At 37.2% G+C, this 17,460-nt stretch overlaps 2 protein-coding genes across 4 annotated transcripts in view; both read left to right on the forward strand.

Annotated features, from left to right (window-relative positions):
* ASB5 (ankyrin repeat and SOCS box containing 5) overlaps positions 1–9,588 on the forward strand; it is a 28,705-nt gene extending 19,117 nt beyond the window's left edge. For 2 of the 3 annotated variants that reach the window (XM_040556200.1, XM_040556201.1), the window contains 6 exons: positions 3,409–3,488; positions 4,625–4,732; positions 6,309–6,459; positions 6,580–6,714; positions 8,511–8,702; positions 8,968–9,588. In XM_040556200.1, the coding sequence (XP_040412134.1) occupies positions 3,409–3,488; positions 4,625–4,732; positions 6,309–6,459; positions 6,580–6,714; positions 8,511–8,702; positions 8,968–9,095 (794 nt within the window). In that variant the 3' untranslated portion in view covers positions 9,096–9,588. Of the gene's footprint in view, positions 1–320; positions 389–3,408; positions 3,489–4,624; positions 4,733–6,308; positions 6,460–6,579; positions 6,715–8,510; positions 8,703–8,967 lie in introns of all 3 variants that reach the window. The other variant, XM_040556202.1, reaches the window with a different exon arrangement.
* A 1,413-nt stretch (positions 9,589–11,001) lies between these two features.
* Positions 11,002–17,084, forward strand: SPATA4 (spermatogenesis associated 4). The gene is made up of 7 exons (XM_040555344.1): positions 11,002–11,185; positions 11,554–11,938; positions 12,021–12,150; positions 12,543–12,661; positions 13,069–13,289; positions 15,823–15,936; positions 16,833–17,084. Exons 1-7 carry the CDS (start codon positions 11,002–11,004, stop codon positions 16,922–16,924), a joined length of 1,245 nt encoding a protein of 414 aa, XP_040411278.1. The 3' UTR covers positions 16,925–17,084.
* Positions 17,085–17,460: the final 376 nt, after the last annotated feature.

Here is a 17,460-nt window from a genome sequence, read left to right on the forward strand (position 1 = left end):
AGTTCAAGGTTCTCTTGATCTCACTAGGAGATTCTCTTGGGTTGAAATTCAAGTTAAGCTGTCTTGGAAGGCAAATTCACAGATGCTGGCACTTTTGTTACATTAAAAAAGGAAACATGGGGGAAAAAAAAAGGCCACTGTCCTTTAGCATAAGAAAAGAAACTGGCAACTGCACATGCTCATATCTTCGGAGCTGTGTTTACTGCAGGGTGAAATTTCATGTTACAGTGAGCTGCTGATCTCCTTCCAAACATAGCTGGAGAGTATTGAGAACAGGCCCAACTAGCAAGAGCAGGTTCATTTATTTATTTATTTTTCAGATTGAAAGAAATGAGTAGGATTTATAATTGCAATTGGTTGGAAGTGCCATGGGGAGACGGAGATTTAGGTACTGTATGATACTTTGTAATTTTGTTTTTAACTATGACTGTTAATACACTGAATATATTTATTCTTTCTTATTTTAGTGTTTACAAAGCAGTGCAGGCTGCCCTTCCTGGTAAACTCTATGCCAGCAAGCTTGGAACTAGTGTGGCTTCTAAATATAGTTCAAGATGCTTTGTATTCAGCATCTGTCAGGGACTACATCAGTGGGGACTTAATACATTAGCAGTTTTGGAACAGACTGTGTTTGCTAATACTGCTGTTACAGACAACGCTGAATTAAAATTTTTCCTTATTTATATTCTTGTTAATGCTTTCTAAGTAAGAGCCATAGCAAGCTTGTAGATTAGCAGAAGGCAGCAAGCTAGATAAAGAATTTATTTTAAGACAACTTTGATGTTTATTTATGCTGCGTATTTATTTTTAACATATTCTTGTCCCTGTGATATTTAATGATTATTATGTTTACCAATAAATTAGTTGGAATGTGAAAGATTTTTTCCAAACTTGGTTTGCACAATTTTTTTCCTGCAGTATTTTGCTTATAGATTTTCTTTCTAATAGAGGTGGTAAAAACATATAGGTTTTAATGGATTTAGCAGAAACAGTGAGCTGCTGGATGCCTACTGTAAGGTGGGGATATAAGGTGGGCCTAGATGCAAAACAGAGCTCAGAATGCGATCTGGCATCATTTGCTTTTCAAATTTCACTGACACTGTAATATTAACAGTTGTTCTTCTGAGCAATCCATGGGGGAAGGAGATGGAGGAATGAAAGGTGTTTTCAGATATAATGGTGTTCAGGAATAATGGTGTTTTCAGATTCTGCATCTTCATTCGGTTTAGAATTACACAAAGCCACAAAAATGTCCAAAGTACGAGTACATTTAATAGGGATAAAGACTTTATAGACTTTACAATATTATTAGATTTTTTTTTCTATATAACAGTTGTCTTTTTCTTCCTGTTAATTTAGGAGTAGGGCAAACCATCAAGAGAGAGAAGTTCTTATCTAAGGAGAAAAGGGGACAACATTTCAAAGGCAGCCTCTAAATGCAGTTTTTAACTATTTTTGAGGATTTTTTGCAGCTGCCAGAAGGAGAATTTAATGAATTTAGCTTCATTTGAATTAGAACAACATGAGTGCTGGTTCAGATACTGCTATAGAAGGAGGAAAACATCGGTCAAAATTCTCATAGTGATTACACACATTCAAGCTACTACAGTAGGGTAACTGTATTTGAGCTTATTGGGATGGCAGAGAGGAAATACTGGTATTTTGTAAAAATCAGGTCAGTAAGATTTCTGAGCTCAGTTGTTGTGTAATATTCCTTAAAATTCCAGTCAGTGTGTGTATGTCTTTTAGCTCAGTAATTCCTACTAGAAATAAGAATTGCAAAATACTGCATTTAATCTTGGCAAGGATTTTTTTTAGTTTTAGTAAGTTTGCAGTAGTTACACCAGAAAAAAAAAAAAAAAAGTAACATTAACTTTTCACCCTGATTTAAAATATATCTGTAATATAGTAGCTGCTAACAGTAATATTACAAAATGGCTCATTTAGGGTTCCTTTTGTTCTCCTCATACAGTTATTTTCAATTAGAGTTCCAATTTCAATTCTTACAAGAAAAACATGAACAGAGAAAGAAATGGTACAGGAAGAAGAGAAAGTACAAAGTCAGAATCATTCTGTTTATCAACTGTACATTTTGGATGATTTCAACATAATGGTAATAGCTGGCAACAAATCCATAGCATGGTTCCAAAGTTGGAACTGCAGCCTGCGCCGGTAGTTGACATAAAGTCACTCACCTGGGGGATTACCCTCAAGTGGCCATGATAATTAAATGATGATAAACACGGCTGGCCATTTTTGTGGCTGTCTGCTTCTAATCAACAAAGACTTTATGACTGGTGAGCTAAAAATACTGTATAAACTTTGGTAAGGAAGCCAAAAAAGTCCTAGTCCTAACCCATACATTCATTCCAGACAGCTAGGTGAGAAAAAAAATATCTGCCAGTGTTAGGAAGAACTGCAAGATTTAGAAAGCTGCAGGTTTCACCAGTAATTACATCAGCATCTTAGAGTTCAAGTGACTTTTTCTAACAGGAATAAATATCGGTAATTCATAATGTATTTTGAAGATGGCTCTTTCTTACATAGTCTTTCAAAACTTCATTTGCAAAATTCATACAATAAAATGTTATCAGCTATGCTTGCAACCCTATCTGGCTATGAAAGGGCTGTCAGCAGCCAGTCTTCTAGAGGAAAGGGCAGGCTCTTCAACAGGAACAACATGGGGGCTCTGGGACTTGGGTTGGAGTTAGGGGTTGTGGAGTTGTTTTTTTTATTGGGTGGGAGAGGGTTGCAGGACAAGTCTTGAAAATAAATGCAAACCTTTACTTTAAGCATAACTACCTATTCTTAGTGCTAATAGCCTTTCAGAACTTAATATCTTGTTCCTACTAGAGCAACCTTTTGCAGTATGAATTCTCATTGTATTTCTCTTCTTGAATTTATGTAGCAGCAGATTAACCTCATCATGCAGAGGGATTTCCAAATTGTATTTCTAATACTTCTGCTTCCTGCACTTTTTCAGGCAGGTTTATGTTTGTTTTAGGTTTAAATACCCATTTGTTGAAGCCTGTAAACTTCTATAGGATAGCTGCTAAAATAAATCATATGATTTTTAAAAATAACGAAAAAGTACAAGCTGGAAATATGGCAATCACTGCATCTATTACATCACAGCAGTGAAATCAATATAGCAATGTTTTGTTCTCCTCTGTACTACATAATTATTTATTATAGATGTTTACAGTTAACAATATAATATAAAGCAGTTAATAATATAGTTTTTACTGTTTATAAACTGATCATTTTAAATACAGTCTCTAAAGGGGAACAGTTATTTCCACAGGACAGTTGACTTCATTCTGTGCATTATATTTTCTGCTTTGCTCTGTGCATTCCAAAAGCCTCCTAATTCCTATGGTTTACTCAATAAATGTTGTTATTATATAGGTTCTTGGGCAGATCGCTCACCTCTGCATGAGGCAGCCAGTCAAGGACGTCTTCTTTCTCTAAAGACTTTATTGTCACAGGTGAAGGCTGTGTTCTTAAAATTGCTTTCCTTTTTAATGTTACTTAATTTCTCAGCATAGATAATTAATGCAGATTTAGTATGTTTTGCTTTGCTTTCATACACCCGAACTTTTCAGAGCAATACACATTTACAAATTCTTGATACAATAAGATATAATATTTAAAATATTTCCTCTGTATGTTTTAAAACCTCAAAAAAATAATCTTTACCAAAGCTGTAACTAAATTTCTATCAGTCTTTCCCTCCTGTGTGGTGTAAATCAATGTATCATAGAATTATCTGAGTTGGAAGGGGCCCACAAGGATCATCTGCTCCACTGCTTTAAGTCCTCAGGAAATAGAGCTAGCCAGGAAGATACTTGTTGAGAGGGAGGTATCACTGAAAGATTATGTTTGTTGCATAGTTGTGATTAAAAAAAGGATTTTGAGCAAAGGGAGAGACTGTATACCATTACATGTTAATATCACAGTATTGTCATATCAGTTGCTACAATACTGATAAATTATACTAAATAATACATTTGATGAATGCAGTTATTAGCTTTTAAGAACTGAACAGTAACTACTGTAGCAAATTTCAAGAGCTTGGTGTTTTATCAACTGAAGAAGTGTTCTCCTTGCTAAAATTTATTAGATTTCTCTATATTTTGGACTGTAAGTCAGAGAATCTTAAAATTATGGGGCAGTTTAGACTCAGGGCCTTATTGGGTTTTAAAGATCACCAATGGTGGAGATGCCCCAACCTCTCTGGAGCCCTGTTGCAGGGTTTCACCATCTCCACAGTGAGATTTTTTTCTTTTTTTCCCATATAAGTAATTGGATTTCACCACATTCTAACTTGTGTCTCTTGACTTTTGTCCTGTTGCTGTGCATCTCAAGAGTCAGGCTCCATCTTCTTCATAACCCCTATTCCTGGTTCTAATATAACTGATTTAAAGAAAAAAAAAGCTGACAACTTATTGTTATCTACGTTGATTGAAAGATTCTTTATATGCTCACTGAAGATTTAATTACTGCAAGTAGAGTTTTAAGCCTATTTAGAGTGTTATGAATTATTCCTTTGAATAGTAGTGTGAGCAAATGACTCTTTAACAGCTTCTGTGTGATCTTCATATGTCATTCATATCTTGTTTAGGGTTACAATGTAGACACACTAACTATTGACCAAGTAACTCCACTTCATGAAGCCTGCCTGGGAGATCATGTAGGATGTGCAAGAATCCTTCTTGAAGCAGGAGCAAATGTAAGGGTGTTTTCATATATGAAGTCCAATGCTAACTTTGGTTTAACTGAGAAGGATATATTCCTTGATTTTTTTTTGCTATATTGATATTTCTCTGTACTCTCCCTATTAATTGCATTGATTTCATGTAATTACAATAAGTTGATAAGTTGCTATCTGAAAGCCAGCAAAGGAAAGTGATGGGTCAAAGAAGCATCATTAGAGAGATGTAAGGCTAAACGAAAAAGAAAAAAAAAAAAAGAAAAGACTACATACGTGTATACATTAAGAGTAGATCTCAAACAAAAGAACAGCAACAGGAAAAAAAGATGGGAGTTGGGATGGCACAAAGACAGAGTAATGAATTGGAGAGAATCTGCTAGCAGTGTGTCACCAGCCTTATTTCTCCTCTGAATTTCATTACATCATTTATCTTTTAAACTTCTGAATGCGTCTCTCCTTGCTGGTTTCCTCTTTCACTGAGTGGCTTCTTAGAGATTTTTCTTTTAATATCTCTGGAAAAGTTTTGTCACATTGTGCTTGTGTGCTCTTAAAATTCTTTGGTCTGAGTACAAAAGAACATTGGCTCTTTTTGGTACTCCTGATACAGACCCCCTTATCCCAAATCAAAAATAAGAATTCACAGACAATTTTCACTACAATCTGTGCTGACATCAGATTCCCCATCAGTTATAGTTTCCCAAATCTCTGATTTTTGTAATCGAAATATTTATTGTCCTTACAATTAAATTTTGAGAAACATCTAGAATATGTCTAAGTAATAGAAAAAAAAACCACATAGTTGTGTTCCAAAAACTAATTCCTGTCCACTTCAGCTAGCACAAGGATTCTATAGATACAAAACTATAGATACTATAGACAAAAGTATAAGAACAAATTTTATTTTCCTATCTTAATTTTTTGTAGTACTTTTAATTGTTGGTGTGTGTTTGGGGGTGCATGGAAGAGGATAGGCAAGACTCCTCTCTCCAAATACCTGTGCTTTAGTATCATCAGCCCTCACGATTTTGCCTACTCTCTCTCATCATTCTCTCATACTGAGAATATTCAGTTAAACTGGGGAGTGGCTACATTGGTATCAGAACAGCAAGCACTATTAGCCTTGTCTTGTCCCATGAAATATCACTCCAACACAGAGATTAAAAACATAGAAGAAAACGGCAAATAATTCCCATATGGAGCTTGCAGTCTGACAGAGCTACAGAGACGGTCCCCATTACGACACAAGGTGTGGATTTTTTGTATCAATGAAAAGAGCTAAGTGCAATTACTTTTGAAAACAAAGTTATTTACTGCCCAAATAGTCTTCAGTATACCAAGTGTATTTTGTTTTATTTGACGTAGTTTAACAAGAATACCAGTGAACTGATTTCACCTGGGGAGTGTGGTGAGAGGAAGACAGTAGCACAGGGACTGAGCAGTTAAGCTATTTTATTCTAAACTGTTACTCTAAACTGTGGTTTTTTTTTGTTGTTTTGTTTTGTTTTTGTATTTTAAAGCAGTTTCTAACCATATTCTGTTTAAAAAAATATTTTTTCTTTCAATTCTGTTCTTACCTAGATTTTATGTATTCTAGGTAAATGCTACAACAATTGATGGAGTGACACCTTTATTTAACGCATGTTCGAGAGGCAGCGCAGCATGCGCTGAGCTCCTGTTAGAGTATGGTGCCAAAGCTCAGTGGGAGTCCTGTCTTCCATCCCCAACTCATGAAGCAGCCAGTAGAGGTAAGAAATTACCCTCTGAACAAACATGGAGTAGTAGACAAATGGTTAAGAAGCATGTCCAGTTTTGTCAATGAGACAGCTTACTGACATTGAGCAACCTTTTATGCTTTGTACTGACAGGACACAGCGACTGTCTGGAGGTACTGATATCCTGGGGTATAGACGTTGACCAAGACCTTCCCCATTTGGGAACACCTCTGTATGTAGCATGTGTTTCACAGCAGATCCACTGTATTCGAAAGCTTCTTTATGCAGGTACGTCATGATTTAAATAAAAGTACTGCTAGTTTATAGAATTAAGCACGCTGTACTCACTTTTGAAGTGAACTGTGCTCAATCAACAAAACTAGAACCGTTGCTTGCAGGGTTCTATTTGCAAGTTTACTGTGGTGCGTGCTTGCTCATAATAACTTATCTTTCATTATTTTGCGGCATAGCAAACATATGAGGGAAAAGGGTGCAAGACCAATAAGAATGGGTGTTCAGAATTTTCAGCATGTACCCCAGCTTTGTAGATGTTCGCTTTCCGTAGGAAAAACAAAGGTAAAAATTAGCTTTGAGAAAGTTGTTTTTTTTTTTTTTTTAAATATAGTAACCATTGTGTTTTCAACAGATTTTTTTTTTTTAGCAATGTAGTCCCACCCTTTTTCATTCTTCAGCATATTCTGATAGATCTTTTTTACAAAGCATAGAGGCTGAGCTGCAAAAAGAAGAGGTAAGGTAGATGGCAGTTGGTCCTAAACTTCATTTTATGTAGTTAATCAACAAAAATAGAAGTTGGAGGTTCAATCTCTTTCAGTGTAAGTCCAGGGACATGATCTGCAGAAAGGATCATTTGTTGTATTTCAGGCAATGAGATACAAGGTTTTTGCGTCCTGCAGAATGTATCCCCAAATATCCTGCAGAACAATGAATGAACATATATATTTGAATAATTACAGCCTTGTCATCTTTGCACTTCAGTTGTTTTTTTCTAGTTAATTGCAGGTTACTTAAGCGAGCAGTTAAATTATTTCTTTTGAAGTCAGTTTCTTTGCCTTATTAACTATCCTATTTCATGATTTCTAGGTTTAAGAGCCCCAGAAATAAAACTAACATGTTTTGGGATTTGAATACTACCACACAATAAAAACAGTAACAGGATATTCTAGATTCATTATTGCCCTAATGTAGAATAGGATATGTAAATAGACAATATAATTAACTATTTATATCTATCTGAATTTATTTGATCAGTTTGTGAGAGTGTATTAGAAGGTGAAAAGCAAATAGACAATGAAACAGGCAAATAGACAATGAAATAGGCAATACTGGGGAAATACTCTCAAGTTGTTAATACTGTTAACGGTGACCTATTTGGACTCCAAATTGAATTGCTAGGCCTGTGATATTTTAAAGTTATTTTATTCACATGGGAATTAAAAAGGCCAAAAACTTTTAATCGGTTAGAAAATTTGGTACAGAAGCTAATTTTTGGTCTCAGTAGATCTCTCAAGATATTTTTTTTTTAATTTATTTTTATTTTTTCGTCTTACAAGATAGTCTAGAAGCCTATTGGGCTGAACCCAGTTTTAGGAGGGATTAACAGCTTGCTTATCAAGGAAGTTATTCCATACTATCTATTTTGTTTAGCTCTTGTGTGGACATTTTTTCATGAATAGAAATTCATTATTGCAATTGCGTTTAGTCCATTTTAATTGAAATACTCCAGTTTAGCGATTCTTTTTAAACACATAAGGAAAGTATATTTTTACTTGTAGCAAATTTTCTTAAACGTGTACTTTTTATAATTTTTTTATAATTGATTTTTTCAGCTTTTTATAAAGTGTTTTCCCTTAAAATCGAGTTGTGTCTAGGAAAAGTATATGGGATCAGAAGAATCACTAATATGATTAGCTATTGTTGTATGGAATAAAATTAATAAAATGGCTAAAATAAGTGTTGGAATCCCCAGACAGTGGATATTTTTTTGTTTGGTAGCATCTTCTTTAGTCGATTGCAGTTTTAATTGATCTCTTCTTTACATTTCTTTACATGCATATACATACCAGGTGCCAACGTGCAGAAAGGAAAGCATTTGGAAACTCCACTCCATGCTGCTGCCCAGCATTCAAGTACAGAGATCGTAAACTTACTCCTTGAATTTGGGGCAGACATAAATGCCAAAAATACAGATTTTGAGAGGCCTGTAGATTTAGCTGCTCCAAGCAGTTTAGTGGAGAGACTGCTGCTACTCCATGAAGGTAATCAGATAATTTCTGTGTGTAGGTTTTTTATTTAAAAACAAATTATTTGCTGAACCTTCCTGACCTTGCTTTTTTGAATATCTGCCTGTTTATTAATAAGGTTTCCCCTAGTCTTTATCTCTGAAAGGGAAAAAGGCCATAAAGGAAAATGAAAAAGGATAAAGAATTTACATTACAGAGATACCATTATTGTGCAAGGCTGTTTTAAACAAAAACACTGGCTCTTATATAATTATACATCTCTCTTTTTTTTTCTTTGCAGCCACACCTTCTTCTCTTTGCCAGCTCTGCCGACTACGTATCCGAAATTACATAGGAAGAGCCAGACTGCATCTTGTGCCACAACTCCAGTTGCCAACAATACTGAAGAATTTCTTACAGTATAGATAATGTAGTAATTAACCTTTAGAAGCTTGAATAACAAATACTTTTTCTTCTTTCTGTTTATTGTATATTTTACCTAAAGAACTGCTGGGCGGAAAAAAAAATGCCTTTTGCATATTACTTTAAGAAAACAAATCTTTGACACCTGGTGTTGATATGTAATAATAATTGGGAGCCATTCAGCAACTGGTACCAAGGTGCTAATAAGGCTGAATTGAATGTGTGCTGATACTCTGGGAAATGATTGTATAGCTTTAGCTTAACACTAATTACTAATTAGCTTTAGTGCTGTTAATTTTAATTGTATTTATACTTTAAAATTTGGTTGACACACCTGAAATGCAAAAAGTTTCTTCATTATTATTTGTTAAGTTTGTCCATTTAGAGTCATTATTTTATGTGTTTTTAAATTTCTGTTTTTTGTGTACCTAAAATTACTTGTTAGTAGGTACACTATATCCATTGATTAAAAAAAAGTAATAAAATAAATACATATCTATTTTTCTTCCCTTTCTTTATATAAACAATTCATTAACAACAGTGAAAAAATCCCTTAATACTTTCTTACTGCCTGTGCTGTGAACTGGAGTTCTGTGCTATGAACTTTTTTTTCCAGCCATGCATAATTTGTAGATTCTCTAATTTAAAAATTAGTAAAGTTACAAGTCTACAAATTCTAGGAGAATATTCCTCAGAAGCCTTAGTTCTGAGATACTTTCTGGTACCCTCTTGTAACAGGATTCTTTGGGCTCTTTCCATACCTTTTCATAACAGTACTCTATCTCATAACTTAGGGACATATTAATTATTTGCCTCAGAGAAATACATTATTGTAGGGCATCTGCAAGGTTTCTTAAGGCTACTACATCTTCAACCTGAAGTTCAGGAGGTGGACGCAAGGCTCTGGAAATACATCAATTCCCTGTAATCTGGCAGGTCTCACTGTGAAAGAGCTATTACTTCTTCTACTGTCTATTTCATAAACAGGTTCCCAACTCCAAAAAATGTGTTTCAGAATCCCAGAATGCAGGCATTTCCGTGACCATACTGAAATTATATTTTTCAACTCTTTAGCCAGAGAAGGGATGCAGACAGCTCCAGGAGACATCAGAAAATCCAAAGGATTTTTACTGCACTCATGCTCTTGCATGGTAATGATAACCAGTCCTATCAAAAAAGGTGATCTGACTAGATAATCAAAATATAGCACTCCTAATTTTGTCTTTTAATTTGATCTTCATTTGAGAACTTCCTAAGTGACAGGCACTCAGTTCCTGCGAACCATAGCATGATACCTGAAATTTTACCACTTGCCCTTGTGATTCACCTTCTTCCATTCCTTTTCAGTGACTCCTTTCAGTAGTTACGTTAGTATGGAAAGATGCTAAGCGAGGAACTAACTATAGAGGAAGTTTTCACAAAGAAGAATGCTTACTCAGTTGCTAATTTATGTCCACCTAATAAAATCCAGCTCTCTGACCCTTATCCTTGTTAAAAGGAATATTAATTTACATCTGCTCCTTGCAAAAAGCTCCAGTGGGAGCCTCTTCTGGGGTCCCTCTAAAGGAAGGTTAGATGGGTTAGGACCCCATACTGTGCATACTCTTCTTAACAGAAGTTAGAGTACATAGTGAGCAAGTTTGGTAGTTTTGTTTTGCACCCAGAAACTAGTAATTTCTTGGTTTTATGTACAACACCATTACTGTGTATTACTTCAAGAAACAGGATAGTGCCAAGCCAACCACAGCACCACTGGACATTTATATATGGAATACGATCACTCAGGCTCTCATCTTCAGGTGTGAGATTTTCAAATTCGACTCAGGAAAAGTGGCATGAAAAAACGTTAGTTTTGCTGAGAGTCACATTACAGTGCCTACCATCTCATCTCACCGCCCCTAGGTATGTTCACATGCGCACGGCATTTGCAGTGTCTATTGCCGCTGATATCTGCAATCATCCAAAAAGCAAACGAGATCATTTTAAGTGCTTGCAGCTACTGGGAACTGCTTCTTCTTTACTTCTACAGAATGGTAGCCTAGCAGGGAGACAACCACAACCAGCTGGCAGTAGTACTTTTATGCCTTTAATCTCAGGTAACATGCAGTTCTCCACATAATCTTTAATCTTTTGCTACCAGATAATAATATGAAAATAGAGTCACTTGAGCCAACTGCGCCAAGTTGGACAGGCACGGCTTCTGTTACTATGTAACAGGGACAAACAAAATAGGGAATGTGGGTTGTTGCCCTGGCAGGACTACATAGTGGAACAGGTCCTTGGCAGATAAGACCACTCTAATACCACATACCAGAAACACACGCTAACAAAACAACCGACCTTAGGGGTCAGTAAAATCCCTTCCAAAAAGTGATCCTTTGTTTAGTCAGAAATTGAAGAAAACTGTCACGTTTGTACAATGGGGCTCTGATGCGTTGAACTCTTAGCATGAGGTAAATTTTAGCTAATGTATTAAAACATGAGGAATCAGACCTGAAACAAACACTGAACCAAGCCAGAACCCTGGCAAAGAAACTACTACAACACAGCCAGTCTTACAAGGATCCTTCTTCGCCAGCTGCCATACCTTTGTATGAACAAAACAAAGGTGAAGTGCGGCCGCAGGGGGAACGGCGGGGCGAGGAGACCCGACCCGTTCCGCGGTGCTGGCAGCGCCATAGCGCCGCCCGCCGCGCGGCCCCGCCCGTTGGGGCCGTTGCGGCAGTTGCTGTGAGGCGAGGAGCGGGGCTCGGCGCCGCCGTGGCTCCCCGTCAGCCCAGGCTGCCCCGCGCTGTGCTCCGCTGGCTGCAGAGCCTCGACCTCCCCGCCTGCCCCAGGCACTGCCGCAGGTGCGCCGAGCCGGGCCGGGCAAAGAGGGGTGGGCCGGGGAACGGGAGCCGGTGCCAGCGCCCCTTCGTGTTGTCTCGGCAGGGATTTCTCCAACGGGTACCTGGTGCCGGAGATCCTGGCGCGCTACTTCCCCGTCGAGATCCGGAGCCGCGCCTGCGGGACCGGCAGCTCGCTGACCGCCAAGCTGAGCAACTGGGCCCGGCTGCGGCGGGTGAGGGCTCCGCACTGCAACGCGCTATGCCCCCCCTCCCCGCCCCCTAAAATTTTAATGGGCAGTTTGTGGCTTCTTAACGAGGTCTAAAGTTTGTCATTTGTCATTTTGAGCTCCCGCTCCACAAGAATGAGGTGTGTAAAACTGGCACAATTGGGACAAGCTGCTGCTGCCAGGAATTCTGGGCTTGTTGTGTTCTTGGTTGGTACAAATTTCGTGCTGAAAGCTTGACTTGGTGAAGTAACCTTTCATGGGGCAACAAGAAAAATCTCATTTGGGGTAACAAATTCAAACAAGACAGGCATCTTTGCACTTGGTCATGCACAAGGATACGTGTGTGTATATATATATATGTATGTATATATATATATTTTTTTTCCTGTTGCATAAAGTTTTTTGCAAAACACAACCTCAACGTGGCCCAGGAACTGATAGAGGTAACAATTCACTGCAAACCAGGAGCAGCAGAAAGGCTGGTGCAGGACATCTACTCCATGCTAACAAACAGATGGTGAGTCGATGATGCCTATAGATGGCTTCAACGGTGTTGATCAATCAACGTTTCTTATCGTATCCTAATTTGGCAAGAAATAGCACAGTCATAAATGAAAAATGTATTTTAAAGTGAAATTTGACTCTGGAAGAAGAGCTTGAGGAGCTGTAACTGAGTGGATTGAGCCCACAGCCCTGGGTACTGACTGCTTCTTGATTCAGTTCAGCTCCTGGACTGGCTCTTTACATATCATTTTGGTCAAGCTATTAGTTTGTGTATTGGTTTCTATTTGTTGAAAATGAAAATAACATACATTATAGAACAGTAAAAACTAATATTTAGCCATTTCTTACTGTAATTAATTCCCAAACAATTTTTTTTTTTTTTTTTTTTTTTTTTTTTTTTTTTTTTTTTTTTACCCCCAGTATTAAAAGCCTTCAAGACAGGGAGATTGATTTTACAGACTACTGTTACCAGACACAGTTACCAATGGTTGCCAGATCAACAGCTTCCAAGGTTATCAAGAATAACATTAGGCTGACAGAAATAATGATGGAACCCAGTGTTACCATAAACAGACAGAAGGCTAATGCCATCAGTAATATGCACATGAGAATGAGAATGCAAGAGAGGGAAGAGGATCCACGTGAGTGTTTCTCTTGTTGTTTTTTATTTTCCTCAAGCAGGACCAGAGCTTGGGACAGCCACGTTTTCCCACAGCTACAGCTCAAAATTTCTGAACAACAGCTGAAGATAGCAAGTAGCAGGCCTGCATTGGTTGTCTTTGTCTCGCTTGCCTCACTGTGGCTGGGGAGTACTGTGAGAACCTTTAGATGTGATGCGTTGGGTTGTGAGTACAATCTTTGAATTTTTTCTGAAGTTTCGTGGTTGATGACCACTGTGTGGCTGCATTCAACGTTCCTTGGGTAGTATATCAATGTTATGTTATTGGAGTCAAATTTAATTTTAATAACACTTCCACCATTAACACAATTAATACTTCCCTCTGATACTTCGTATTACTGAAAGAAGCTGCCGAGTTCCTTCACTCTTCTTTGTTGAAGCAATACCCAGAGATCCTATAACTTGCCACTGTTATTCTTTGAAGAAATAAACAGCTCTGGGTTCACGGGGATAGCAGTGGATGTTGTATATCTTGCCTTTAGCAAAGACCCGCAGTATTCTTACAGTCAAACTACTGAGACATAGAGTGGAAAAGTGATTGATGAGGTGGATGGAAAATTGGCTGGAGCGTCACATTCAAGGGACTGGTTGTAGACAAAATCTAGACGATGGCCAGTTACGAGTGACTTCCCTCAGATATCACTTTTTGGGCTAGCACCGCCTAATGTCTTTATCAGTGACCTGGATGGTGGGATGGAGGGCGCTCATAGCAAGTGGGGGAGTGACTGGCATGCTGGATGAAGGTCCCTTCAGGCTGAAAGAGACCACAGCAGGCTGGAGAAATGGGCTGACAGGATGTGATGCTCATCACAAAGTCCTGCCGTGGGAATGGAGTAACCTATGCACTGCTACAGGCTGCAGGCAGCCGCTTAGAGAGGAGCTTTGCACAGAAAGGTTCCTGGTGCACAAGTTGAATAGTGCCCTTGCAGCAGTGGAGGCCAGCAGCATCTTGGGTTGCTAGTAACAGAATAGTATGTCAGTGGTTTGGGAATTGATTTTTAGCCCCTTTATGGCACTTAAGAGACTGCACGTGGAGTACTGTTCTCAGTTTTGGACTACCCTGTACAAACAGGTTATCATTCTGGAGTCAGTCCAGGAAGGGCCACCAAGGTGGTTAGAAGGCTGGTGCACATGATGTATGAGAAGTGGAAAAGAATTGGGTTTCTTCAGCTATAAGATAATGTGAAATGATAATATAACAGCTGATTATTTCTTCCTTTTGTTTATTAGGTTAATTTAACTTACCTGGATAAAGAATCAGACCAGTTGTTGCCTTTCACTGCCATTATCGAATGATCTTCAACAGTGCAAAAACATTTTTAAAATCAATTATTATAATTCTGTTCATTGTAATGTTTATTGCTCTTCTCTTCTGCAAGACAAAGGATAAGACCTTTGAAAAAACTCAGTCTTGCAGATGTTTGCACATACATCAGTCATGGATCAGTCTCATCGCAACCAGTTCACCCATTTTGAGGTTTGAAGAGATAGATCATCAGGCTATGTAGTTCAACCTCCTTTGGTCAAAGATGCTCTGTATCAACTAAAAAACATCAAACCTATGCCCATTGCATTTCACAAAATAGATTGAGTTCTCTGGTTTGTTTTCATATTGAAGCCTTTTTCTATACTGTGAATTTTCAGTATCCTTCTGAAAATGCTGGCACCAAATCTGAGCCTAACATTCCAGGATTGGTCTCTTCTATGGCATAGACCAAGGTTGAGGTCTCTTCTAATTTTTTTCTGTTTTGTGCATAGCATGTACTGGGAGTGTGAGTTCTGAGAGTTCTTCCAGCTTCTTGATATCAATGGTAGTTGCAGGAGTAAACAAAGCTTATGCAGGCAGAAATTGGAAATCACATTTCAAGTAGCGTTTCTTCTAACTTAATCTTTAACATGTTTGAAGAGGCTCGAGTATTCTGATCAACAGACATCAAACAAAGAATTTGTTCTGAATCTGCATCAGAACGTATAAAGTTTTCAGGTTTTTTTCTATTGTTTTTTGTTTTCTCCAGTAGAGGACCTACTTTGCCAAGTAATATATTACTATTACTATTAATATATTAATAACTACAATGACTTAATGATTATACTCTTGAAATATTTTGAAATTGTTGAAATTCAGAATGTGTGGTTTCGAGACATACCTGTGCAATCTCAACATTTTATCTCATGCTTATTTATGAACTCATGCATATTGTGTCCAAAAATGCTAAAATTCATTTTATTTTTTAAACATATAAAAAATACCATGTTTGAAATGAAGATACAGTGAATTTTTACTATACAACCTGTTTAATATTTCCCCTTCTCTTTATTTTATTTTAGAGGGTTTATTTTATTTTTATACAGCTGCCATGGTTGTCTGGGTGTCTAAGTCAAGTGGGGGGACAGGGACAGTAACTGTTTTCAACTAAACTGGGGAATTGATCAACTAAGTGGTCAGATGCTTGACATACTGCTGAAATGAACAACTTGTGATTTTTGCTTTAAAGGACGGTTTAACATTAAACGAAGTTTCAGACATCGTACAGTTTACCATCTTAACTGCACAATGTCCTCTACAAATATAGCTAGTATCCCAAAGGAAAAAGCATTTGCTCCATCATGTAAGTTTGTTTCTCACATCATTTAAGTTTTCAATTTAATCTTTTCAGATTATAATGTTGGGTGGTTTTGGTGTACTTTTGCTATACAGGCAACCAAGAGATTCCATGTTTAAAAACTTGGAAGAAACCAGCTACAATTTCTTAGAAAATAGAAGGCTTAGAGGGGTTTGGCAGTATTTTTTTTTTCTTTTAACATAAAATTGCTTCAAGGTTTTCTCTGGTCTTGCATCTGCAGAAGTTATTCTGATATTCAAAAGTGCTTCTCTTACTTTCCTCAGAACTTTATTTTGCATACGTTCACCGTACTGAAATCATTTTTTTCTGCTCCTGTTACATAATGGAGATTTTCATTTTGTTGAATGTGTGAATGGGTAGATGTAGTCCTTACTTAAGCAATAATCTTGCCTGCATATGGAACTGTAGAATGTAGTCCTGGAAAAGTGGGAACTGAATCAGCATAGTCAGCTCTGTAGCAAATTACTAAGCCTAGCATGTAGGTACGCTGAACCACATGATGGCCCTAGGCACACAGATGTCATCTTGTTGGGCTGTTTTGGGTACTGATAGTAGCCACAAATTGAGCTGACTGATCAGTTTACAGCTTGTTTGTATATGTTCTTCCATTTTCCCATCAAGGATACTCAGTATTGATTTAAACAAACACACCCTCAGAAAATAGTAGAGCTTTGACTTTATCTGTAGGGCTAAAATGGTGCCTTCACAGGGGAAAATGAGGCCTTCTTTAAAAGCTTAACCATAAGTTTGTACGCTACATTTAAATCTGATTAAAACAATGCTTTGACCTTTAAATTATGGCATTTTAATACTTCTAATCTTCACACACACACACCCTTTTTTAAAAAATAATTTTACATTTTTTTCTGACTTGCTTGTAGATTCCTCAGGAAAGAGAGACAAAACAGATGTGCATTCTGAAGAACTCCAAGAGAAACAAGCTGACAGATCCTCTGTTATGATGGTTATTTAGCACCTTCCAGGATACCACTGAACGGATTAACCAGAGAGATGTGGAACTTTGAAACACAAACCTCATTCTAATTACAGTTCTGTTGACTGTATAATCAACAAAGAGAAATCTAAGTTTACTGCCTGTTAGGGAACAATTCTATTTTAAGCCAAATAAATTGGAAAACCTGGTTTAATTGTAGTCACATTCTACAATACAGCTTTTGTTATTATTTATTTTAACAATAGTTTAATTTACTTGTCTCTATAATATTGCCTAGTTTCCTTTTCAGCTTCATTTCTTATTAGAGTTGATATTTATCAGTATAATTTTCTGATACAGATGATATTGATACAAGATCAGAACCCACAAAGTATAACTACTACATGGAAGTATACGAAGATATGAAGACTTGAAGACAGGATCTTCACAAATGCTTTTTCTTTTTTTTTTTTTTTTTAAAAAAGAAGCTTTATTTTTCCTCCTGTTGTTCTAGTAATTTTAACTAAAGCAAAGTTAATTCTGGATTTTATTTCTTTTCTATATAAACATAAAAG

This window comes from Cygnus olor, chromosome 4, assembly GCF_009769625.2.
Source record: "Cygnus olor isolate bCygOlo1 chromosome 4, bCygOlo1.pri.v2, whole genome shotgun sequence".
NCBI classification, from domain to species: domain Eukaryota; kingdom Metazoa; phylum Chordata; class Aves; order Anseriformes; family Anatidae; genus Cygnus; species Cygnus olor.

Bases quoted from the DNA above. Each gene is read 5' to 3' on its own strand.
- SPATA4 (XM_040555344.1), top strand. From the start codon at position 11,002: ATGCGCACGGCATTTGCAGTGTCTATTGCCGCTGATATCTGCAATCAT. The intron at 12,151-12,542 runs GTGAGGGCTCCG...TGTTGCATAAAG, and splicing joins ACTGGGCCCGGCTGCGGCGG to TTTTTTGCAAAACACAACCT. The intron at 12,662-13,068 runs GTGAGTCGATGA...TTTTACCCCCAG, and splicing joins TCCATGCTAACAAACAGATG to TATTAAAAGCCTTCAAGACA.